At 37.4% G+C, this 25883-nt stretch overlaps 1 protein-coding gene and 1 non-coding gene across 2 annotated transcripts; one reads left to right on the forward strand and one right to left on the reverse strand.

Moving 5' to 3' along the window:
- Positions 1-13111: 13111 nt before the first annotated feature.
- On the reverse strand, positions 13112-13218 carry LOC127787737 (small nucleolar RNA R71). Its single transcript, XR_008020202.1, has one exon. It is a non-coding gene; the product is annotated as a small nucleolar RNA R71 (small nucleolar RNA).
- Positions 13219-17457: 4239 nt separating this feature from the next.
- LOC127787563 (uncharacterized) lies at positions 17458-17853 on the forward strand. Its single transcript, XM_052315625.1, has one exon. It carries the CDS (start codon positions 17458-17460, stop codon positions 17851-17853), a length of 396 nt encoding a protein of 131 aa, XP_052171585.1.
- Positions 17854-25883: the final 8030 nt, after the last annotated feature.

Consider the following 25883-nt stretch of genomic DNA (forward strand, 5'->3'; position numbering starts at 1 on the left):
TCATGGTATGCTCTCATTCTCCATATGGCAAAACCATCTCTTTAGTACTTCACAAGTACTTAAGAATATTTTTCACAGCAATCCAGTGTTTCTCACTTGGATCAGCTTGATATCTACTACATATGCTCAAAGTATATGCGATATTAGGCCTCGTACATAACATGCCATACATAATCGAGCCAATAGCCAAGGCATATGGTGCTCGACTCATCCTATCTCTCTCATCTTGTGTCTTCGAACACATAGCCTTGGAGGGATGTATTCCATGTGACATGGGAAGACTTCTCCTCCTAGAATCTTTCATGCTAAACCTCTTTAGCACCCTGTCAATGTACGCTCTATGGGAGAGTGCTAGCAATGTAACGACCCGTTAGAGGGTCCGGTATTTATTCAAGAATGATTTAATTAATTATTGAAGTATTTGATTAAGCGATTTTGCCAATTAATTATTTAATGTGGCAATTTAGAGATTTTGAAGGAAAAGAATAGCATTTATTTCTTTTTAATTTTGGAGTTAAAGAATTTGCCAAGGTGGCAAACTAGTGATTTTTAATTGAGATAATAGTATTTAAATAGCATTTAAATGGCATTTATTTTATGGATTAAATGCAAGGGCATGAAGGTAATTTTGGAGTTTTATTATTATTTGAGAAGTTTTAATAATAATTTTTGTATTATTATTAATTAAGTGGGACTATGTATTTAAAGAAGAATGAGAATTCATGTATAAGATGGATTTGGATTAAGAGTCTCCTAGTCCCAATAGGAGAAGGTTTTGAGAGTCTCCAAGTTCAATTGGGAGAGGTATTCCAAGTTATAAAAGGAAAGAGATCTAAGACTTTATGTCTATATATAGCGCCCATTAGCTTAGCTTTTCTTCATGTCGTGTGAAGAACAGAAAGGCCAAGAGATAGCAGAGGCTTGTTAGAGTCTTTAGGATCACTCCAGGGTTCGATCAAAGAGTTCTATCAGGCAAGTATTCTTCCTGTAATCCCTTCCATTACAGGTTCATATCAGTTTTTCAGATTATTCCAGTTCTTCATTGAGTTCTCAGATTTTATATCAGTAAGCAGAGACGTATATATATATATATGCGTATAACAGTGAAGTTATGAGCAAGTTCTATTAATCCTTATCCATTTTGGATTGCAAGTTCTATTACTCTAAGTTCTAATATCCAGATACCTTGTATCGTATCCGGATGTATCTAAAGTTCTTCGAGCATGATATCCGGATGGTTTGTTTATACATCCGGAAAGGTCAAGATAATATCCAGATGTCTCGCCAGATATCCGAATGCCTCCCTCAAAAGTTGAATTTTTCATTCGAATAGTCCCCAGTTATATCCGAATGCATCAGTGAGATATCAGGATGACCAAAATCATATCCAGATGTCCTAGTTCATATCCGAATACATCCCAGCATATCCGAATAGCTTTTACTTTGAATGTCAGTGTATCCGGATGAACCTTCTTCATATCCAGATGTCTTTCATCATATCCGGATATCCTTCCTGATATCCAGATGACTTTTCTAAAAATCCAATTTTAGCTTCCAGTGATATTTTAATCCAAGTTTTAATCCAAGTAATGTATTCAATACCTCCAAATATTGAATTTAAAGGCTAGAATCTATCAAGTTAATCATGCCCATACCATAAATCATAATTCATAGAATCTTTGTATTCCAATATATAGATGAAGATCATATCATGTTCAGCATTATTTTATTATAACATGATCAGCATTATTTTGTGAGATTATGTGCATACATTTTGGTATGAGCATTGAGCATGACTTTATATAGAGCACTACATATCATGTGCCAGCATTTATGTGAGCATTGCATTGCATTATGCGTGCTAGGCGGCTTGTCCGCGGGGATCCCATCAGTTTCAGTTTCAACTCAGTTTATGAGTTGCTCGCCTGGTGGCAACCAGGGGGCTAGGGGCTTTGCCCACAGTATGTTCTTACAGTTTTTATGTATGCAGGTTTCAGATCAGACAGGTATGTGTTATCAGATTATCTGGGCCTATGAGCCAAAATTGCATACCTGCATTTAGTTTACAGTTTATGTGCATTACATTTTTATGAATGCAAACAGACAGTGATTATACAGTACAAGTTCAGTGAGTTATTTATCAGTATCGATATTCTTCGATTCAGCTTCAGTATTCTTTCCAGCTTATTACTTGCTGAGCTTTTGTAGCTCACCTTGTACTCTTCACCTCTCCAGGTTCTAGCAGGGGAGTACCAGATGTGGGGCCTAGCAGCAGTGGTTTATAGTGTGTGTATGTGGAGCCGCTCAAGATAAAAGATGTCTGGGAGTCTGTTGAGTTTTATAGTATTTTCTCAGTTTAGATCTATTTTATATTTCAGTTGAGGGATTGTCCCTTAGACAGAGTTTATGGTTTTTAGTCTGTATTAACTCAGAGTTTTTTTTTTTCCAGTTGATTGAAATGTTCATTCATGGTATCAGATTTCAGATTATCAGTTAGTTTATTTTATTTTTCCCGTAGCACCTCTTCTCGGGTAGTTCTAGGAGAGGGGGTGTTATAAGCAACCTCCTGGATCTATCTCTATAGATCCTTATTGCCAGAATAGAGGTTACTTCTCCCAAATCCTTCATGGAGAAAATATTTTGAAAGTCATATTTTAACTAATTGCATCATGGGAACACCATTCCCTATGAGTAATATATTGTCCACATATAGGACTAAAAGGACTACCACGCTCCCACTAACCTTCTTGTAAACACAAGGATTAACTTCACTTTTTGTGAAAAATCAAACTTTTTGATCTTTTCATCAAAACATTGATTCTAACTCTGGGATGCTTGCCTTAGTCCATAAATGGACCTTTGCAAGTTGCAAATCTTATTTGCATGGATATGAGTAACAAAATCATCAGGTTGTGTCATATACACATCCTCGACCAGGTTTCCTTTAAGGAAAGCTGTTTTGTCATCCATCTGCCATAACCCAGAGTCAATGTCAGACATTGCCTCATCATAGGTAGTAGGCTCATCTTTCTTAGCTAGAAGCACATCTCCATGTGTCGAGATAAGAAATCCATATCTCTCTTGCTTGCAATGAACCCTTATCGACCTACAAGGTTCTTGTGTAGAAGGTTGTGGAGTTGACACAACATCTTGTGTTTGATCTTTCTCGGATTCCTATAGGGGAGTATTTGTTTGTGGTTTTTCTCGAATCTCTTCGAGCTTAACATTCCTCCCACTAGCCATAGCATCTAAGAATTCCTTCTCATGGAATACCATATGCTTGGCAACAAAACACCTTTTGTTCATATGGGTGGTAAAAGTAATATCCATTTGGATATCCCAAAAACAAACATCTCGTCGATTTGGGTTGTAGCTTATTACTGTCAACACGTTTAACATAAATTTGACAACCTCAAATCTTAAGGAAAGACAAATTTGGCTTCTTTCCTTTCCATGTCTTATATGGAGTCTGAGTAACTGATTTACTTGGATCCCTGTTCAAAACAAAGATCGCGGTGAGGAGTGCGTATCCCAAAAATGAAATGGGGAGTTCAGTGCGACTCATTATGGACTAGACCATGTCCAACAAGGTCATATCCCTCATTTCAGACACTCTATTCATCTCTGGTGTTCCAGGTGGAGTGCATTGTGAGAGAATCCCATTCTATTTCAGGTGATTTAGAAACTCACTGTTCAAGTATTCACCACCTCGATTTGATCGAAGTACTTTGATACTTTTCTCAGTTTGTTTCTCTACTTCAAATCTAAATTTTTTGAACTTTTCAAAAGCCTTAGATTTGTGTCCCATAAGATACACATAACCAAAACATGATCTATCATCAGTAAAGATTATGAAGTAGACATATCCACCTCTACCTTGGGTGGACATGGGTCCACACACATCAATGTGCACAAACCCTAGCACTTATGTAGCCTCCCTTTACTTTAAAAAGAGACTTAGTCATTTTTCCAAGTAAACAAGATTCACAAGCACCTTATGATTCATAATCAAATGTGCCAAGATAACCATCTCTATACAAGTTGGATGTGCGAGTCTCATTTATATGGCTAAGGCGACAATGCCATAAATAAGTGCTATTTAAATCACCTGATTTAAGTCGCTTAATATTTATGTTATTTATAGGAGTATCAATGTAATACCCCAAAAATCTAATGGGGTGTTTGGATATAATGTAAGAGATAAATGATGTAGTGAAGTGTGTTTAAATGAAAGTTTTGGATTTGTATGCAAATGAAAATGACTTTGAGGACTTAAGTGCAAAATGAATGTCATGATAAAAGCTTATTTGAAAAGCTTGAGTTGGTAAACTTTCGTTGGAAGACTTATTGACATAATGAAGGCTTATTGAAGAAGCCTTAAGGTGGAAAAATGGTATTGGAAGGTTGTACACAAAAGTCTTAAGATAAGATAACATGATCCCTTAATTCAAAAATAAATGGAGTTGGAAGCATGCTATTGGCCTTCTAAAAGTAAGGATAAGATGGGTTGAATGGGTAGGCACGTAAGGGGCAAATGGAAGGAGTGGATTGGGAGAGAAAAGGCTTCCAAGAGAATAATGGAATCACAGGTGAGTTTTTTCAAAGATAGTAATCATGGCTAGGAAGAAAATGGCCAACCAAAAGAGATAAGTGCCACCAAGTGCTTGGAGTTAAAAAGGCTATAAAATGGGTAGATAAGTGGACCACATAGAAGGAAATAGAAGAGAAAAGCAAGAGGAATCCAAAGGAAGAAAGTAAAGAAGCTAAGTAGGGAGACCAGATTGGAAAACACCAAAAACGGGGAAGAATCCTAAAAGGTAAGACACTTTTATTTTTGTAGGATCATAGTACATTGAAAGGGGAGTCCGTAGGCTCAAACGGAGAGCAAATCAGAGTTAAAATGAGCAAGATATGGCCGTTTTAGTTTTGGGTTGCAAAATAGAGAAGGGGGTAGCGTGTGGCCACCTTATGGGGGCACGTGAGGGAGCATCCGGCCTCCGATTGGCCTGAAATTTTCACCATTGTTCTCCTATTTTAATTACCTACAATCCTGTGTAAAAATATTTAAGGTTTAATCCACTTAAATGAGTAATTTCTACAGAATAACCCCTAGTGCTCGAAATCGGGCTATAAACCGTGCTATCAAAAGGAAAATGATCAAGGTGAGTGGTTCTGTGCATGCTTCCTCATGATCATTCTTGGTTTCATCTCTGAGTGATTCTTATTCCTATTAATCACTCTGGGTTTCCACTTGTGGGTGGTTTGTTGCTTACGTCTTATGTTCCCTTTGTTTCGAGCATATCCTTTATGCTTTGTTGCAACGAGTTTGACCATAACATCTTTTGAGCGTGGCTTTTGATCATATTCCTTCTGATTTTTCATACATCTTGTCATTTGGTGGCTGTGGCTAGTTGGTTGCTTGTCGTGTGTGAACCACCACGGGGGCCTGTGTAAAGGGGCTGACCATGTGAGCCTGTGTAAGGGGGCTACCTCGAGCTTGTGTAAGGGGGCCGAGGGGTTCATACATGGCAAGTAAGAAGGATATCTCGTGCATGTGTAAGGGGGCCGAGAGGTTGTATCTTATGTGTTTATTGTGTTTTAGCAAATCTTGCCTATTGCACATACATCTCGGTATTGTATTTGTGGCTATTTGTTAGAGTATCACAGGGGACCTCGTGCTCTTACGGTGAACTGTGATATTTTGTTCTTATTTCTACATGTCTCTTGGAAAAACTGCTTATTTCTCTTGCATGCATAGTTTCTTTCTTACCACTTACTTAGATGTAATAATCTAACTTGGGTGTTTCATACCCCTGGGATATTCATCATCCCAGCTTTATTAGAAGTATCAAGCGTTACGGGCTCCAGGTTAAAGCATGAGCAAGGAGGTGGAGTGTCGCTAGCTTTGGGATCTTGGATTTATTACGTACCCTTGTAACCGAAGTAATATATTTTGAATAGCAGCTAGGGTACTCAAAGTTTGTAATAAAAGGATGCCCTACAGTTGTACTACATTAATAAGTTGTGTCTTTTTGGAGTGATGAGAGTCTTTTACATTTCTTGTACTTGTAAATGAAATCTAGTGGGAACCCGCTTTATTTAGCTTTGGTTAAGCTTGCAGGTTCGATCCAATGCTTCCGTTGGTAAGGGTTTCCATAACGCCCGTAGGTGATGTCTTCTTATATTTCACGTTATTTTGTATTTGGAAAAGTGGGGCATTACAATCAACATCAAGGACATACAAACCGTTACGTACTGTTGCTTTACCATAAAACAACTCATTTTTATAAAATGAACAACTATTGTCCTTAAATAAAAATGAAAATCTATCCTTGTCAAACAAGAATTAGAAATTATATTCCTAGTTAAACTAGGATTGTAGTAACAGTTATGCAACTCCAATACAAGCTCTATGGGAAATGTTAATAAATAGGTCCTTACAATTAATGGAACAACTTTTGATCCATTTGCCACGTGTAGGTACACTTCTCCTATTATCAATCTCCTCTTACTCCTAAGCCCATACACGAAAGTGTAAATATGAGCACTAGATCCAATATCTAATACTCATGTGGACTGATCAGAAGTAGATAGATTAATTCTAATAACATAAATACTTGAAGTGCCCAAAATAGAACTCTTCTTACCCTACACCTCCCGGTTTATCATAATGGAGATAGATCGCATCATCTTTACCTTTTGGGTTTTGGTCTTCTGGACTCTTCTAGATTGCGCTATGGAAGAACTCTTCTTCCTTTTGGCTTTCTTACTCTTGGGCTTTCCCCTATGCGCCTTGGGCTCTTCAACTAAGAGAACACTTCCCTTGGCCTATAATTAATTTTAGGCTTGGTCTCCCTAACTATGGACAACCACTCTCCAAGAGTCTTTTCCATAACATTTAGGGAGGGACTATAGCACTAAGTCTAGGGTAAGTTTCGGCATCCATACCCAAGTTCAGCTCTAGCAACCTATTGATAAAGCATATCATCTCCATGACATGCTTCTCAATAGATGATCCTTGAGCCTAGCCATGATCTCATAGGCATCATAACTCTTATGTTGCGACCTATGTTTCGGGGTCATGGCAGCCAAGACGATATACCAAGCGATGATCATATCACCCTTGTGCATCGCCCAGGCCTTATGTGCTACTATTTACCCAACTGGTGGCTTCGCAAGAAGAGATCTCTCTATCGCATAGAGAATCTTATCATGTGTGAGGGCTATCCTCAAGATGATCTCCCAGTCATAGAAATTAGTCCCGTTGAAGGTATTATTGCCCTTGAGTATCGATCTTATCGACATGTTTCCAGACATTCTGGATCAACAACTGAATAGAGATATTATTATAATCATATTGAATTACGAAATCATAAATTGCAAGAAGTGACATTTTATGATTGCTCCCACTATTTTCTATGAGTTTGCCACCCTCAACACATAACTCAGGAAATCCCGTTAGAAGATTTCCTAGGGGGCTAGGATCCCATCTCCCCTCGCACAACCTTGAGTGACTCAACAAATTGTGCTAGGATCGATTAGGTAGGTACTTGTACCAATTGCATCTCCATGCAATTCCTAGATTCATTGGGTTGACAATTCCTTGTCAAGCACATCTTATGTAACTCTCAATCTTTACCTCTATACTCAGTAAGGCCTTGAGTGACTCAACAAACCCCACATTTCTAGTTAAGTCGGACCCATCATTCAGGGACATCTCATGGCCCATGAAACATAGGAATCATAGGTGACACATGACCTTGAGTGACTCAACAAATCAAGTACTAGCTAGAAACCTAATGCTTCATAATGATGGAAGGCAAGTTGGCTTAATATTAATGAGGGATTTATTATTTATTTACTTAGGTCTCATCACATGCAATTAATCAAATTAATAATGCATAATAAACGACTCAAACTGGTGTATGGTATGGATAACTACAACTAGCCCCCTCGAGCCATAGAAGGGAAGCTAGTGGGTCAAACTTAGGTGAAGAATCACATCTTGCTTCACAAGCACATTCTTCAAGCCTTCGTTGGTCTTCAAATCTCGTCTTCAATTTAGCTCCATCTTTTGCTCTTCATACAAACTACAACTATCACTACTTTATTCTATTCTACATACATTACATAGAATCAGAAACCCCGAGTTACATTCGGGGGGAGTGAGATGAGAAAAGAATGTACATTAGAGTATAAGAGAGGCAGGACACGCAGGCCCTATTTCAAAAACCAAATTTACAAGCATTCATTCCCAATATAAAATAAATGGTCGACTCGATCCATACCATACACCCATGCAATCAATCTAATTGATTCATTCACAATTATGTTAATTAATTGTCACATCTATTTCAATCTTAATGAAACGTTTTCAATAAATTGAAAATTTGTATAATTTTGAAAAAACAAAATTGTTTTAATTGTGTTGGGCTTGGGCTCCATCAATTAGTCTAACTAACAAGGCTCAACAGGTCTTGGATCAACCAATGCATGTCAAACATACACTAGCAACCTAATAATTAATAAATAACCCAATTAACAGCCCCAGCCTATTTTTAATCATGACCCATAGGTGTCGCACACTCATGGATCGAATAAAAATAATAAAAAATAGCCAAACAATTTGGCTGGGCCCCACTTGAGGGAACAAAATGTAACGCTTCCTCATCTCAAATAGTACGATAGGTTTACACCTAGTTGTCCAAGAGGCATTAGGAAGCCCTAGCAGCGAAAACAATGGATCGAACTTGCTGAAATATTTGTAGGGTTCCCATGCAAGCTAAATATGCACAATTCTTCTGTTAAAATAACATATAAGTCCAGTATAACAAAAAGAGGTACAAATCTCCAAATAGTTACAGTACTTTTGAATAGAATTACATAAAATGATAAAATAATGTTTAAACGTCCACTGATTCTTTCCCGTGTGCCTTGCTTGCTTCCTTAGTCCCTGGCACACCAAACATACCTGGAACGCGGAACATTCTAGGGGCATCAACCCAAGTCAGATTACAAGAATCCAAGTGAGATGTTCTCAAGAAATGAATAGCTCATGTATGAAAATGCAAGTATGCAAAAATAAAACCCCCTTTGTGGAAGCCATGCCAGGGTGTTGCAATCACCCCCGCGCACGCTATGCTCACCTCAAACACGCATATGTGACTCTGCGAGTCACTCATGGCAGCCACTAGCTTGCCACAACAACCACATGCCATGAAGTGATGAAATAAAAGAAATTTCATGCCAAACAAATGAAGTAAGTGATCATGTCCACATATAACACAAATGAATCAAATGATGATCAATATGAAGCGCAAAAGATGTAGAGAACCACTCACACTTGCTGTATTTCCTGTCGGTCCACTGATTTTATGAAATTAAGCCCTTTTAAGCTGTAGTTTCATACAGTACGGGTCACCAAACTAAAATATTTTTACATAGGATTGTAGGAAATCATTTAAGGAGAATACCATAAAAATTTCAGTGCAAAAGGCCTAGCCACGCGCCCTCACGCACCACCAGAAGGGTGGCCACGCGTGGCCACACGCAGCTACGGCAGGCGCGTGTTTCACACACGTCGAGCCCCTGGTTCTTACGGATTCTGTTTTTGATGTTTAAAATGGCCATAACTCCTTCATTTTAACTCCGATTCGACTTCCGTTTGAACCTACGGACTCCCCTTTCAATGTACTATGATCCTACAAAAAGAAAAGTGGCTTACCTCTTTGGTTTCTTCTCCATTTTTGGTGTTTCCTCAATCTGGTCTTCCTGTTTTGGCTTCTTTTGCTTCCTTTCTTTGAATTCTTCTCTCCCTTGCCTTTCTCTTCTACTTTTCCTCTACGTGGTCCTCCTCTCCAACCCTTTTATAGTCCTTTCAAGAGTGAACTTATCCTCTTAGGTTGGCTATTTTCTTCCCTAGCCATAATGGTTATCTTTGAAAACTTTACCATTTGATTCTATCTTCTTTTGAAAGCTTTTACTCTTCCAATCTCATTCCTCCATTTGCCCATTTTGTGACTTTCTAAACAACCCTTCTTATCTTCATCTTTTAGAGAACCAATAGAATTATTCCAAATCTTCTTACTTTGAATTTAGGGTATGAGTAATTATGGTTATCTCAAACTTTAAGACTTTTGAGTTAAATCCTCCAATACAATTTCACCAACTCAAGGCTTCTCAAACAAGCCTTTATCATGACAATTATTTGGAGAAGTTATCCTTTATTTTGCATTTAAGTCCTTAAAACCATTTTCATTTGCATACAAATCCAAAACTTCCATTAAATCACACTTTATTACATCATCCATCATTTACATTATATCCAACCTCTACATTAAATTTTTGGGGTATTACACGGAACGCACTGGGCCACCAAAGGGTCGGCCCGGGTGCTTCACATGGACCCTGGGGAAGGGTCAAACTAGAGCCTGAGGGAGCGGGAGGGGCCGGGAGGCGGCCGGGTAGCATGTCACACATGCTGCTAGGCCAAAAGGGAATTATTATTCGACCGCGAGCCGTGCGTGGGCCTTGCTTGGTGCGCGCACGGCTGCAAGCCATGTGGGCGGCAGGGGCCGCGCAAGGGCGCGCGTGGGCCGCTGGGGGGCGAGGAGGTCGCACGCGGGTCAGCCGCGCCCGCGCGCGGGTCGCAGGTCTCACCCGCGGGCGTCGCGCTGCTTGCGGGTCGAACCCGCGGGCAGTGCGCGGGTAGCGGGTCATGCCCGCGCCGGCCGCGCCTTGCGCGCGCGCGGCCCCGCTTGGGGCCTCCTACGCATGCGTGGCTGCGCCTGTGCACTCCATGCACGCTCACGGTCACGCCCCAGCGCGCGAGGTCGCGCCTGGCGGGCCCTACGCGCGCCCAGGCCGCTGATGTGGGAATTTATTCACACATTTATTGGTCATAATTGAATAGTGTTTTAAGTATTTTATATGTGTTTTATCTATAATTATCTAGTATTTTGAGTTTCTTTTATATATATTTAATTTTTAGTATTTTTTTTGTTATTTTACATAAATGTTACTTTGTGTTTGGGTTAAAAAAAAAAATAAAAATAAAAAAAGATATTATAAAGTTAATATTATAATATAAATAAAAAAAATATTATAAATAATTAATATTATTAAAGTTAATATAAATAATAGTATATCAAATACTATATTTTATATTATATATTATATTACTTATATATATATTATATTATATATTACATTATGTATATAGATTATATATTATATTATTAATTTAAGTGTGTGGACGTGAATGTGCCAGGGCTGTGCATGTGAGGCCTTGCATACATATATATATATATATATATAATATTAATAAAGGAATTGGAGGTTGAATGGATGGATTGGGCAGAACTTGGGAGGCGGCCATTAAAGGAATTGGAGGATTTTTGGCAAGGACTTGGAGGTAGCTGCAGCGCACGGAAGGAACGGATTCGACAGTCTTGGGCGGCAGAAAGTTTAAGGAATTGGTGGCTGCGGCAAAATCGAAGGCAGGAAGAATTTGGGAAGCTTGCAGCAGCGCACGTAACACGCGCAAGCGTACGTGGGCAGTGGATCCAAGGGAATTTCTGCTTTTCTTTTCCCTTCAATTTATTCACTGAATGCTGTCACTATTATTTTGGATTTTAATTAATTTTGTCATGGACTAATTTGTTAAACTAAGGCCATGTATTGGCCAAAACTATGATGATGCATTTTTTATAATTTTATGTGATTGAATAAATTGGGTTATGTTGAGTTATGTGGTATTAAATTTAATGCTTGTAAATAATTAGTCACTATTTACATGATTTGATGCCTAATCTTGAGACCGAAATGAGATAGTTTGGGAATTGCATCGTATGTACCATACACCATAAAGTAAAACCGACTAGAAATAGAATTCGGTTTATTTGTGTGGCTTTTAGCGATAAGTTAGGAATTTCACAATTTGTAATGCATTTTCATTTAATTAAACTTTCATAGAAATATAGGAAGTTATTAAATGAGAATAGACTCGTTATAACCTAGAAATAGAATAACGAATGCATTAGGAGATTTCGCCGTCACATACTCAATTTACCAATTCATTCCCATAAAAATATATTATTTGCATTGCATAGCTAGGTTCATACATGTGCCTTAGTTATTAAAATCCACTGATTTCTTGATTCAAGTTTCCTTCCAAATCAATTTTATTTTATTAATTTAATTAATTAATTTTTTTCTTATTAAATCTAGAATTTTTGATTATCTAAATAATAAAGAAAGTTTATAAATTTGGTATTTGAAATCTTTCTTCGTGGGAACAATATTCTTACTTACTATTATATTACTTATTCGACCCGTACACTTACGGTATATTTTAGGGTGATCAAGTTTTTGGTGTCGTTGCTAGGGAGAGTATTCTTCAATATCAAATTAAAATTTTTTTTCTTTATTAATTTAGACTGCATACAATTTTTTTTTAGTGTCCTTGCCTTTTGTGATTTTTATTTTTTTATTTTTTTTATTTTTTTTTAAATTTTGTGATTATTATTATTATTTTTTATTTTTTTAGCACTACTTTGCCTATCTTACATAGTCTTGTTTTACATTGCAGGCTGAGTAGTGCATGCCAAGAAAGCGTGGAGAAATTCAACCATTTGATCCAGAGATAGAAAGAACCTACCGAGCAATAAAGAAAAGGACGAGATTAGCATGACAAGTAACAGTCATGACAGAAAATGACAACCAGAACTAGAACCATGAGCAAAATCAGAGATTGTTACGTGATTATGCCATGCCAGACCCAGTTCGAGCTCAAGCCAGCATACTAAGACCAGCTGTCAATGCCAATAACTTTGAGATCAAACCAGGACTCATTCAGATGGTTCAGCAGGGGCAATTTGGTGGAAATCCAACTGAAGATCCTAATGCACATTTAGCAAACTTTTTAGAGATATGCGACACTATCAAAATGAATGGCGTCAGTGAGGATGCAATCAGACTGAGGCTGTTTCCTTTTTCGTTGAGAGATAAAGCTAAGGTGTGGTTAAATTCCAAAGCTCCAAATTCATTTACCACATGGGCAGCCGTATCACAAGCATTCTTGAGTAAGTATTTTCCACCAGGTAAGACTGCCAAACTTATGAATGATATTACTAGTTTTGTTCAATTTGATGGTGAATCTTTGTATGAGGCATGAGAAAGGTTTAAGGAATTTCAAAGATGGTGTCCACACCATGGTCTGCCTGACTGGTTGATTGTGCAAACATTCTATAATGGTCTATATCATTCAGTTAGAATCACTATAGATGCTGCCGTAGGGGGTGCACTAATGGGTAAGTCTACAGAGGATGCATATGAGCTACTTGAAGAAATGGCTTCCAACAATTATCAATGGTCTACTGAAAGAGGTATGCCTAAGAAAGCCTCAGGTATGTATGAAGTTGATGGCATTAATATGTTAAACGCCAAGGTGGACAATCTTGTAAAAATGTTTGGTAAGTTGGGGAATGTCAATGCTGTTTATTCTAATTTCAATTCTGCCAGTAATTGTGATTGGTATGAGAATTCTCACTTGGGTTCTGATTGTATGCAGGTTGAGCAAGCGCAATATATTTCAAATTCTAACAGGCAAAACCAACAAAATAACCCATATTCTAACAGCTATAATGCAGGTTGGAGAAATCACCCTAATTTTTCCTAGAGGGATCAGGGCGGTAGTAGCAATTCTAGGCCTAGCAATCCTCCCGATTTTCAACCAAGACCTCAAGGAGTGATGCAACAGCAACCAGAAAACAAGCCGTCTTGGGAGTTGGCAATTGAAAAGTTAGCGAATGTCACTGTGGATAGATTTGAAAAGCTGGAGGCAAAAGTAGACCAGATGGCCAGTTTCAACAGAAATTTGGAGGTTCAATTGGGGCAGATATCAAATGCCATAAATTCGAGAGATTAAGGTAAATTACCCAGCAAAACTGAGGTGAATCCAAGAGATGAGGTCAAGGCAGTGACATTAAGAAGTGGTAAGCAACTTAGTGAGGTAAGTAGCAAACATGTTATAGGGGATGTTGGTAAAAAGAATAATGTTGAGATTAGTGATGAGAATGAGCAGAACGAGATGCCACCCCTAACACCACCTGTTAAGCCTTTTGTGCCTCCTATCCCTTTTCCTCAAAGGCTTAAACAAAACAAGGTTGACAAACAGTTTGAAAAATTTCTTGAAGTTTTTAAGCAATTGTGCATTAACATTCCATTTGCAGATGCTTTAGCGCAAATTCCTACTTATGCAAAATTTCTAAAAGAAATTATGTCAAACAAGAGAAAGCTGGAGGATTATAAAACCATTGCCTTGACTGAAGAATGCAGTGCTGTGATTCAAAAGAAGCTGCCACCAAAGTTGAGAGATCCATGGAGTTTTTCTATCCCTTGTACTATTGGTGATATTGATTTTTCTAAAGCTTTATGTGATTTAGGTGCAAGGGTTTCATTGATGCCTTTATCTGTGTGCAAGAAACTTGGATTGAAGGAGATTCAGCCAACTACCATTTCTTTACAGTTAGCTGATCGGTCAGTAAAGTACCCATCAGGAATTCTAGAAAATGTACTTGTGAAGGTAAAAGAATTTATTATTCCAGTTGATTTCATTATTCTGGATATGGATGAAGACATGGAAATCCCTATCATTCTTGGACGTCCTTTCTTAGCCACAGCAGGAGCTATTATTGATGTGAAAAATGGTAGGTTAACATTGAAAATAGGTGAAGAAGAGGTAGAGTTTGATTTATTTAAAGCAGGTAAATACCCTTCTTTCACTGATCATGTGTTAAGAATAGATTCTGTTGATGAGCTAACTATAGAGGTTTTTCAGATAGAAATGCCTAAGGAACCTCTCGAGAATTGTTTAGTGTGTGCAGGAACAACGAGAGATGACAATGTAGAGATTGCACAAGTAGCGATTGCTTTGGAGAGTCCATGTGCCAAGTTTAAGCACAAAGGTAAGTATTTTGAGGAGTTAGGAAAAGGTAAGCCACTCCCTCCCCCTTCTAATGCGCAGGCACCAGTTCTTGAGTTGAAACCATTACCATTGCATCTCAGGTATGTGTTTTTAGGAGAAAATGATACTTTACCTATGATTGTAAATGCTTTTTTATCTGATAGTCAACTTGACAAACTGTTGCGTGTCTTGAGATTGAGAAAGAATGCCATAGGATGGACAATTTTTGACCTTAGGGGGATTAGCCCTTCAGTGTGTGTACATAAAATATTGATGGAGGATAACCATAAACCTGTCATTGAAAATCAAAGACGATTAAATCCTAACATGAAAGAAGTAGTGAGGGATAAAATTCTGAAATGGTTAGATGCAGGAATTGTTTATCCTATCTTTGATAGTGTATGGGTTAGTCCAATGCAGGTGGTACCTAAAAAGGTGGGATGACTGTTGTGCATAACGAGAATAATGAATTAATTCCCACGAGGACAGTAACTGGTTGGAGAGTTTGCATAGATTATAGAAAACTAAATAGTGCAACCCGTAAAGATCATTTTCCTTTACCTTTTCTTGATCAAATGCTTGAGAGACTTGCTGGGTATGACTATTATTGTTTTCTTGATGGTTATTCAAGGTATAACCAGATTCTAGTAGCCCCCAAAGACCAAGAGAAAACCACATTTACTTGTCCATATGGCACTTTTGCATTTCGTATGATGCCTTTTGGATTATGTAATGCACCTGCTACATTTCAACGTTGTATGATGGCCATTTTTTCTGATTTCATTGAGCAGATTATGGAAATTTTCATGGATGATTTTTCTGTTTTTGGCTCTTCTTTTGATGATTGTTTGGCTAACTTATCTCAAGTTTTGCAGCGGTGTGAAGAAACCAATCTAGTTTTAAACTGGGAAAAGTGTCATTTCATGGTGCAGGAAGGCATTGTTTTAGGTCATAAAATTTCTGCGAGGGGAATTGAGGTGGATAGGGCAAAGATTGATATTATTGAAAAACTGCCACCACCTACTAATATGAAGGGAGTTAGGAGTTTCCTTGGGCATGCAGGATTTTACCGACGTTTTATTAAAGATTTTTCTAAAATTGCTAAACCTTTGTGTAACCTGTTGAATAAGGACATTGCCTTTGATTTTGATATTGATTGTTTAAATGCTTTCAATAGGTTGAAAAAGGAGTTGGTGTCGGCACTTATCATGGCGCCACCAGATTAGAGCTTGCCATTCGAATTAATGTGTGATGCAAGCGATTTTGCTTTGGGAGCTGTTCTTGGTCAACAAAGAAACAGGAAGTTGCATGTTATTTATTATGATAGTAGAGTTTTAAATGATGCTCAGTTAAATTATGCAACTACTGAAAAAGAATTGCTTGCTGTTGTGTTTGCTTTTGATAAATTTCGATCTTATCTTGTAGGTTCCAAGGTGATCGTGTATACAGACCATTCAGCAATCAAGTACTTGTTAACCAAGAAAGATGCCAAACCACGTCTAATCCGATGGGTTTTGTTGTTGCAAGAATTTGACATTGACATCCGGGACAAGAAAGGCATGGAAAACATAGTGGCAGATCACTTGTCTAGATTGGAGGTGCAGTCCCAAGCCAATGAGGTGCCAATCAATGATTACTTCCTCGATGAGTAGTTACTAGCACTATCAATGGTTCCATGGTATGCCGATTTAGTAAATTATCTGGTGAGTGGTATTATTCCTCTTGGCATGAGTTACCATCAAAAGAAAAAGTTCTTGTGGGATATGAAACAGTATTTCTGGGAAAAGCCACTGTTATACAAGCATTGTGCTGATGGCATGATTAGAAGATGTGTGCCAGAAAAGGAGATTCGAGATATCCTTGATCATTGCCATTCCTTAGAGTGTGGTGGAAATTTTAGTTCCCCCAAGAAAGTGGCAAAGATATGGCAGTCCGAGTTCTATTGGCCAACCATGTACGAAGATGCTAGGCAGTATGTGGTTAGTTGTGACAGATGTCAACGAATGGGTAACATCACAAAAAGGAATGAGATGCCTTTGACTAGTATGATGGAGGTGGAGCTGTTTAATGTGTGGGGAATAGACTTCATGGGGCCGTTTCCATTATCCTTCAACAATCAGTACATTTTAGTCGCTGTGGACTATGTCTCCAAGTGGGTTGAAGCTATTTTGACCCAAACAAATGACTCTCGGGTAGTGATGAAATTTATGAAGAAGAACATATTTTCCAGATTTGGAGTTCCTAGAGCCATTATTAGTGATGAAGGTTCTCATTTCTGTAACAGATCTTTTGACACATTATTAAGCAAGTATGGAGTAACACACAAGGTTGCACTCACCTATCATCCGTAAGCGAATGGGCAAGTGGAACTATCCAACCGGGAGCTAAAGCATATTTTGGAGAAAACTGTGAGCCGTTCAAGGAAAGATTGGGCTACTAAATTGGATGATGCACTTTGGGCATACCGGACAGCTTTTAAGACACCTTTAGGCATGTCACCATATAGACTAGTCTTTGGGAAGTCTTGCCACCTACTAGTTGAGTTGGAGCACAAAGCATACTGGGCTATTCAAGAGCTGAACATGGATTTGAAGGCTGCAGGAGAGAAAAGATTATTACAGTTGAGTGAGTTGGAAGAGTTTAGATTGAATGCTTATGAGAATGCAAAGCTCTACAAAGAAAAGACTAAGTATTGGCATGATAAGCATATCTTGAAGAGAAATTTCGAGATTGGGCAACAAGTAGTCCTTTTTAACTCACGATTGAAATTGTTTCCTAGCAAGCTTCGGTCTAGGTGGTCTGGGCCATTCATGGTGACAAGAGTGTATCCTTATGGAGCAGTTGAGGTTCATAGCGAAGCCACTGGTGCATTCAAAGTAAATGGGTAGCGATTGAAACCGTATTTTGTGGGTGACGTGGTACCCAAAGGAGTCACTTACTCCTTGAAAGACTTCAATTCTGGTTGACCTTGCAACAGTCAAGCTAATGACTATAAACAAGTGCTTATTGGGAGGCAACCCAAGCTCTTTTTCCTTTTTGTTTTTATTATTTCATTTTAATTTGTTGAATAAATATGGCCAATAACCCATACTTGTGATGTTGTGCAGGTTCAAAAGAAAGGAAAATAAAGCTGATTCAATTTGGACTGGCATGGGTATTCGAAATGCTCAATTATGTGGCCAGGGGAGTATTCATTTTTCATTCTAGTTCTTCTTTGTCTTTCACATTGAGGACAATGTGTTAAATAAGTTTGGGGGGTGGAATTATTAATTGTTAATATATGCTATTTGTTTTGCTTGGGTGTTTTTGATATGAAAATCTTTTGCGAAACTTATATCAGGTGTATATGTGGCCAACCCCTAAACTAGGAAATTTTGTGAAAGATAAACTAAGCAGAACTTGTTATTTGGAATCATGATTTGCATTTTGGTTCTTTATTATGTTTAACATTGAGTCTTTAATTTGGAATGGATAATATCTTATAAAGCAAGATTAAGTATACTTGGTTCTAAGATCATTGAAGTACTTATTCTTTGTGAAGTTGTGTGAGCTGTGTGACTTTCCATGAAAGATAAATGTAATGCTTTTCTTGTGATTATTCCTTCTGAGCTAGGCCTAAACAGGGTTTAAGTAAATAGGGTGAATAATGTTGAGCGAGATGGAGCATAAAATGCACTCGTTCAGTAAAAAAAAAAAAAGAAAGAAAAAAACGAGATGGAGCATAAAATGCACTCGTTCAATTAAAAAAAAAAAAGAAGAAGAAAAAAAAAAAAAAGAACCTTACTTTGCTACCTTTGTTTGTAGTAGTGAGAAGGGATGGTTACAAGAATAGTTGTTGCACTATTCGATCATGCAGATTATATGACAAAGCATAATTGAGTTTAGAATTTTGTATGGATTCTTGAACTGAGGAACATAAGTGTGCTTAGTTTCTTTTATTTGCTATTGTTATATTTTGGATTGAGAATTTAAATGTGGGTATAATAAAGGATTTGAATGTGATGAATGATTCCAACCATAAGTTTTGTGTTTGAGTATAGAATTTATTTTCTTTGCTTGAGGACAAATAATAATTCAAGTTTGGGGTATTTGATGTGGGAATTTATTCACACATTTATTGATCATAATTGAATAGTGTTTTAAGTATTTTATATGTGTTTTATCTATAATTGTCTAGTATTTTCAGTTTCTTTTATATATATTTAATTTTTAATATTTTTTTGTTATTTTACATAAATGTTACTTTGTGTTTGGGTTAAAAAAAATAATAAATAAAAAAATATATTATAAAGTTAATATTACAAATTAATATTATAATATAAATAATTTTTTTTTAAATAATTAATATTATTAAAGTTAATATAAATAATAGTATATCAAATACTATATTTTATATTATATATTATATTACTTATATATATTATATATTACATTATGTATATAGTATCAAATACTATATTTTATATTATATATTATATTACTTATATATATATTATATATTACATTATGTATATAGATTATATATCATATTATTAATTTAAGTGTGTGGGCGTGAATGTGCTAGGGCTGTGCATGTGAGGCTTTGCATACGTGTATATATAATATTAATAAAGGAATTGAATGGATGGATTGGGCAGAACTTGGGAGGTGGCCATTAAAGGAATTGGAGGATTTTTGGTAAGGCGAGGAGGTCGCACGTGGGTCGGCCGTGCCTGTGTGCGGGTCACGGGTCGCACTTGCAGGCGGCGCGCTACTTGCGGGTCGAACTCGTGGGCCGCGCGCGGGTCGCTGGTCGCGCCCGCGCCCGCGCTCGACCGTGCCTTGCGCATGCGGGGCCGCATTGCCCGCGCGCGGCAGCGCCCCAGCGCGCGAGGCCGCACCTGGCCGGGCCCTGCGCTTGCCTAGGCCGCCCCAGGCCGTGCCCAGCGCGCACGGGCCCTGCTTGGCCGCGTCTTTCGACGCCCCGGTGCATCCGTATGCACCCCGAACCCTGTTTCGCCCTTTTTCGTGTCATACACAATCTTTTGCCCTTTCACTAAAAATGTTTTGCAATCCAAAAAAAATAAAAACGCAACAATTGGTTAATTATTTCACAAATAACAACATAACCGAATCCGCACGTAAGGAATTGAAATATTTCGACTATGGCTCTGATACCACTGAAAGTAAAGCAAGATCGCTACGGGGCAAACAGCGTAGTTCAAAAATTTTTGAACTTACCTCGATCTCGGCGATTGGATGAACGTCGAAATCAAATCATTCACATACAAATTAAAATAAATCTAACCTTTAGATTATCGACTCATTCGCGAATTCGAGCCGTTCAAGCGTCCGACCTCTAACTCGTCATACGCGGCACGCATCCGTTGGTAATGAGAGAGGAATTGGAGTGTTAGCTCCTTCTCCTTTTCGGAACTTGTGTATGGATGGAAAAAGAACGCTCTCGTTTCATATTGATGCTAAAAGAAACGGGGAAGAGTGAGCGGCAATACCTTTTTCAACTCTTGAAAAACGACACCAAAAACCCCTATAGTTTGGGTAACCCATAAATGGGTATTTATAAGGAGCTCTAGGGTTTCTTAAACCTTAATGGATATGGGTCGACCTATTTAATTTAGTCCAATTAGGAACTTAAATTAAATGAGTTTATTCTAATCCAACTAGGATTATAATTAAATGGCCCAATCCTTTTATAGGTTTAAATATAATATTTTGGCTCAAATCTAATTCAAACCTAAATATAATATTTAATATTTGGCCCTTAGTCCAAATATAATATTTATTTTAATATTTGGCCCAAATCCAATTTAGTCCAAATATAATATTTAATTTAATATTTGGCCCAAATCAAATTTAGTCCAAATATTAACTTAAGCCAAAATATATTTTATTTCCTATTTGCCACACCAACAAATAGAAAATTATTAAATTAGAAACTTCTTCATAATTTAATCAATTGCCATTTTAGAAAACTCTTTCCATTATGACAACTCCTCGTCATATCGACATCATTACGTCTATTTTTTCTTTTTCCGTGAGAACCTACGACGACACAACTTCTTGCAGAAGTGTCCCACTTAACAATACGTCCACTCTCCTGGTTTAAGCTAGGGACCGTGCATATTGCGTATGACTCATTAGGCTTCCGAATATGTTGGCAATGTGTCGGTACAAATACATAAGACAAGATTGGCCTCTAGCAAGGCATCATGCCCACCCAATTATTCAGAAGGATTCATAATCCGCAAATAACCTTTCACGAGAATGGTTACCGTGTAATTCGATCCTCTCGTCAATGTATCCTATGTGATCTCAAGTTGGCAATGTGTTGCTTGATTATGATCACATAAGTTTTTCTTCGGTCGTTCGGATATCTTCACTTAATAGAAAGTGAATCAATAACTCCTTATTGATCCCTTTCACCATGCCCATGGATTTAAAGTGAATATCCATCGAAGGCGCCTTAGATACATCATCCTCTATCGAGGGATAGACGAGTCCCACCTTGGTTATACACCCATCTCCATAAGCCTCATGATATACCCAATGATCGCCCACGTGTAGCTTTTGTCTAAGCCCATCGAAACGATGTCAAAGCATACCGATCTTCTTATAAGATGACCGTGACAACCTCAGGTCCAAGGATTAATTACACCCATCTCGTATGAGAATTCCATCAACATATGACCAAAATGGATTCTCATGGCAAGTCATGTCTAGTGACATGTTCTCCAGCATTGGTCACCTATGTACTTGTCTAGGCATCCCCATGCCTATGGGTGTGAGACCCCCATTGCTATCACATAGCAAAAATATAGCACATACAAGTCTTACCGCAATTGTCGATGTCCATTCTTGACATTGCTACGACTTGGGGCATTTAATGATGTCTAGAAACTATGATGTATCATCTCACATCTTTATAGATTAATCACAGTATACATCATATGGACTTCTATCTAGTTTCATTCGATTATTACAATAATAACAAGAAACTAATAGAATGACTTCTTGTGAATTTGAACAACTCCTTATTCAAATAATAAACATGATTACAATTGGCAGTGTACAACATGCCTAATCTGATTGGGTCTAGAGCACCTACACTAACAATAGGTTCTCACGAAAAAAGAACAAATAGACGTAATGACGTCGATATGACGAGGAGTCGTCATAATGGAAAGAGTTTCCCAAAATGACAATTAATTAAATTAGGAAGGAGTTTCTAATTTAATAATTTTCTATTTGTTGGAGTGGCAAATAGGAAATAAAATATATTTGGGCTTAAGTTATTATTTGAACTAAATTAGATTTGGGCCAAATATTAAATTAAATATTATATTTGGACTAAATTGGATTTGGGCCAAATATTAAAATAAATATTATATTTGGACTAAATTGGATTTGGGCTAAATATTAAATATTATATTTGGACCAAATTAGATTTGAGCTAAATATTAAATATTATATTTGGGCTTGAATTAGATTTGGGTCAAAATATTTTATTTAAACCAATAAAAGGATTTGGACCATTAATTTATATTTCTAGTTGGACTAGAATAAGCCCACTTAAGATTCTAATTAAATTAGAATTAATGGGATAGCCTAATCCATTAGAGTTTTAGAAACCCTAGGATATTTCCTTATAAATATCCCTTTATGGGTTGCCCAAAAGATAAGGAAAAAAGAAAGAGAGAATTTTGGTGTCGTTTTTCAAGAGTTGAAAAACGTATTGCCGTTCAGTCTTCCCCGTTTTTTTTAGCATTGATTTGAAACGTTGGCGTTCTTTTTCATCCATATACAAGCCGCGAAAAGGAGAAGGAGCTAGCACTCCTATTCCGCTCTCCTTGCCAACGGACGCGTGCCGCGTATCACGAGTTAGAGGCCGGATGTTTGGACGGCTCGAATCCGTGAACGACCCGATAATCTAAAGGTTAGATTTATTTATTTGTTTGTGAATGATTTAATTTCAACATTGATCCAATCGCTAGGATTGGGGTAAGGTTCAAAATTTTGAACTACGTTGCTTGCCCCGTAACGATCTTGATTTACTTTCATTTCGGGCATAACTCTTTCATACTAGCTCCAATTGAACTGATTTAAAGTCCTATGGAAAGATAACATAATTATATACAACTTTTATGTTTTGAGTTTTGAGAGATTCGGGCTTCATAAAGGCTGAAATTGGGCTCTAAGTTGATGCACCGGCACTATTAAGGCTCAGAGTCAAGTATTGAAGGAAGATAGATCCGAACCAAGATAAAAGGGAAAAAGAAGGCATGGACGAGTGGCCCCCCACTCGGTCATGGGGGGACCAATTTCCCCTCACTTTTCATGACCTACTCGGTTATGCCGAGTGGGTATGACACTGCTTTGGTTTTTTGACCATAACTTTCTCATATAAGCTCCGATTAAGGTGATTCAAATCCTATGGAAAGATAAGAGAATTATCTACAACTTTTGTGTTTTGAGTTTTGAGAGATTCAAGCTGAATCAATGTGAAAATCGAGCATGAAGTTGAGGTATGGGAACTACTCAAAATCGAATCAAGGAAAAGGGCAAAAGAAGGCATGACCGAGTGGCCCTCCACTCGGTCATGGTCGAGTGGGCTTGGGCCAATCTCTCCTCTTTTCTCTCTCGGATAGGCCGCGAAATCATCGAAACGGGCCGCGAGATTCTCACCCCGATTGTAACACGTCTCCTCTCTCTCCTCCGCTATAAATAGGAGACCATGCCTTCATCACAAGGTACGCATTCTTGAGTTATTGAAGTACAATTTCGTATTTTCTCTCGAGATTTGACTTAAGCATTGAAGGGTTTGCGTGGGGACCCCCACCCATGTCCTAACGGTGCTCTCATTTCGTAGGCCACTCGGTTACCTTAGGTCACTCGGTTATCCAAGGCCACTTATCACCTCAGGTCACTCGGTTATCCAAGGCCACTCGTCACCTCAGGTCACTCAATTATCCAAAGCCACTCGTCACCTCAGGTCACTCGGTTATCCAAGGCCACTCATCATCTCAGGTCACTCGGCCACCTCAGGTCACTCGGTTATCCAAGGCCAACTGATCATCAGCCCACCAGATCACCAGATCTACCAGATCCACCAAGTCATCAGCCCACCAGATCATCAGCTCTATTGGATCGCCAGATTTGCTTGTCAACTAAATCCAATTGCTCGTTAAGATTCTCATCATTACAAGCACGACTCCCAAGACTTTTACATCTGTCCACAAGTAAAAAATAGATTGTTGTATTTTAGCAACAACACTAATCAAGCATCTGGTATTTTACCTGTAAAGAAGTATTATTATTTTTTATCTTTCATCTAATATATGTCTTTTTTTTTTTAAATCAAGCATCTAGTGTTACTAACAAACGAAGTAGAGGTAAGACACGAGGTCATGATTTAAAAAGAGTGAATGCAACAATGAATCAAAAGTAGGACATACATATTGACCCGGATCAAGGTTGTCAATTAGACAAAGTCCAATCTGCAAAGCTATCAAGTGAATTGGGAATTATTGTTTGAAATAATTTGTCATGTCTTATCCATGTAAATGAATTCAAGAAAGATAATCAATTGGATCCTGCATTTGATAAACTTGATGTAAGTTTTACTATCCTTAAGAATTATTTTCTTTTTCTTTTCAATTAGTTGTGCATAAGTAAACATATTTTCTTTGTTATAGATGAAACTCAATGTTGTGGATCTCAAAGTTGACCCACAAGTTACAAAACATGTTACTTCATTATTGAAAATGAGGAAAAACGATAAACGTTACAAGTTGCACAAGTACTACAAATCTTTTCCTTAGCACTCGGTCAGGTTATGTTAATGGACTATGCTATGGTCCCAAGCCAAGTGCATCTACATCCACAAACCAAATAGTTGTTAGAAGACTACAAGAGGAGAATAACAATTTAAAGACTGCATTAGAAGTTGAAATTGCTAAAAGTGAAAAAAACACGTGCACAATTGGCAAAACATGATTTATTGTTCAAAAAAATACTCGGAGACAAGTATGATGACTTCGTTGAGGATGAAGGGTAAGATTCTTAAAGTTTATGTGTTGTGTTTTCCCATTTAGAAATTTAAAGTCACTTATTTTGAACAATTTTTTTTTCTTTTTTTGCTAGGGTTGATGAAGATGTAAGTACTTCATAAGATCGAGTTGAATGGAATTCGTGCTTCAAGTGGGTAAACTTTTGGCAAATGATGTTATTTATCTGTATGTTGTTATCTGTGTTGACGACTTGAACATTGGACGTTGAAATGGTCATTAATGTGTTTTAATGACTTGAACATTTGTAAATATTAATGTGTTTATATTTTTTTTTATTTTGTGCCTTTTTGTTTAAATTTCAATGGAATTCATGTTTATATTAATACAGGTTAAATATAATGACAAAAATGCAGAATCATTGCAAAATAGGTCTTTCATTCGATTAGCAACATAACTAAAAGGTCTTTCATGCAACAAAAAGGGGAAACATAGCAAAAAACTTTATTAGCAACATTTGCTATGTTTTTCACTGGAACGTAGCTAAACATATTTTTCATGATGATTTTGAAAATGTAACTAAAAGTTTTAGCCAATTTTGGTTGCAATTTTCTATAGTTATGGACAACGAAAAAAAAACATAGCTAAATATTAATTTAATGCTACTGGATTTTTACTACGTTTTTTGTGACATTTAAAAAATGTAGCTAAAAGTTCGTGACGATTTTGAAAACGTAGCTAAAATTTTTGCTACATTTTGAAAAATCGTAACTAGAAGTTCTAGCTATGTTTCAAAAAATCGTAACTAAAAGTTATAGCTAGGTTTCTAAAATAGTCACAAAAAAGATTATGTAAGGGAACGTTTCCGTAAAACATTGCTAATGACTTTTTGCGATGGGGTTTTTTCTACGTTT

Source organism: Diospyros lotus, chromosome 12 (genome assembly GCF_014633365.1).
Source record: "Diospyros lotus cultivar Yz01 chromosome 12, ASM1463336v1, whole genome shotgun sequence".
NCBI classification, from domain to species: domain Eukaryota; kingdom Viridiplantae; phylum Streptophyta; class Magnoliopsida; order Ericales; family Ebenaceae; genus Diospyros; species Diospyros lotus.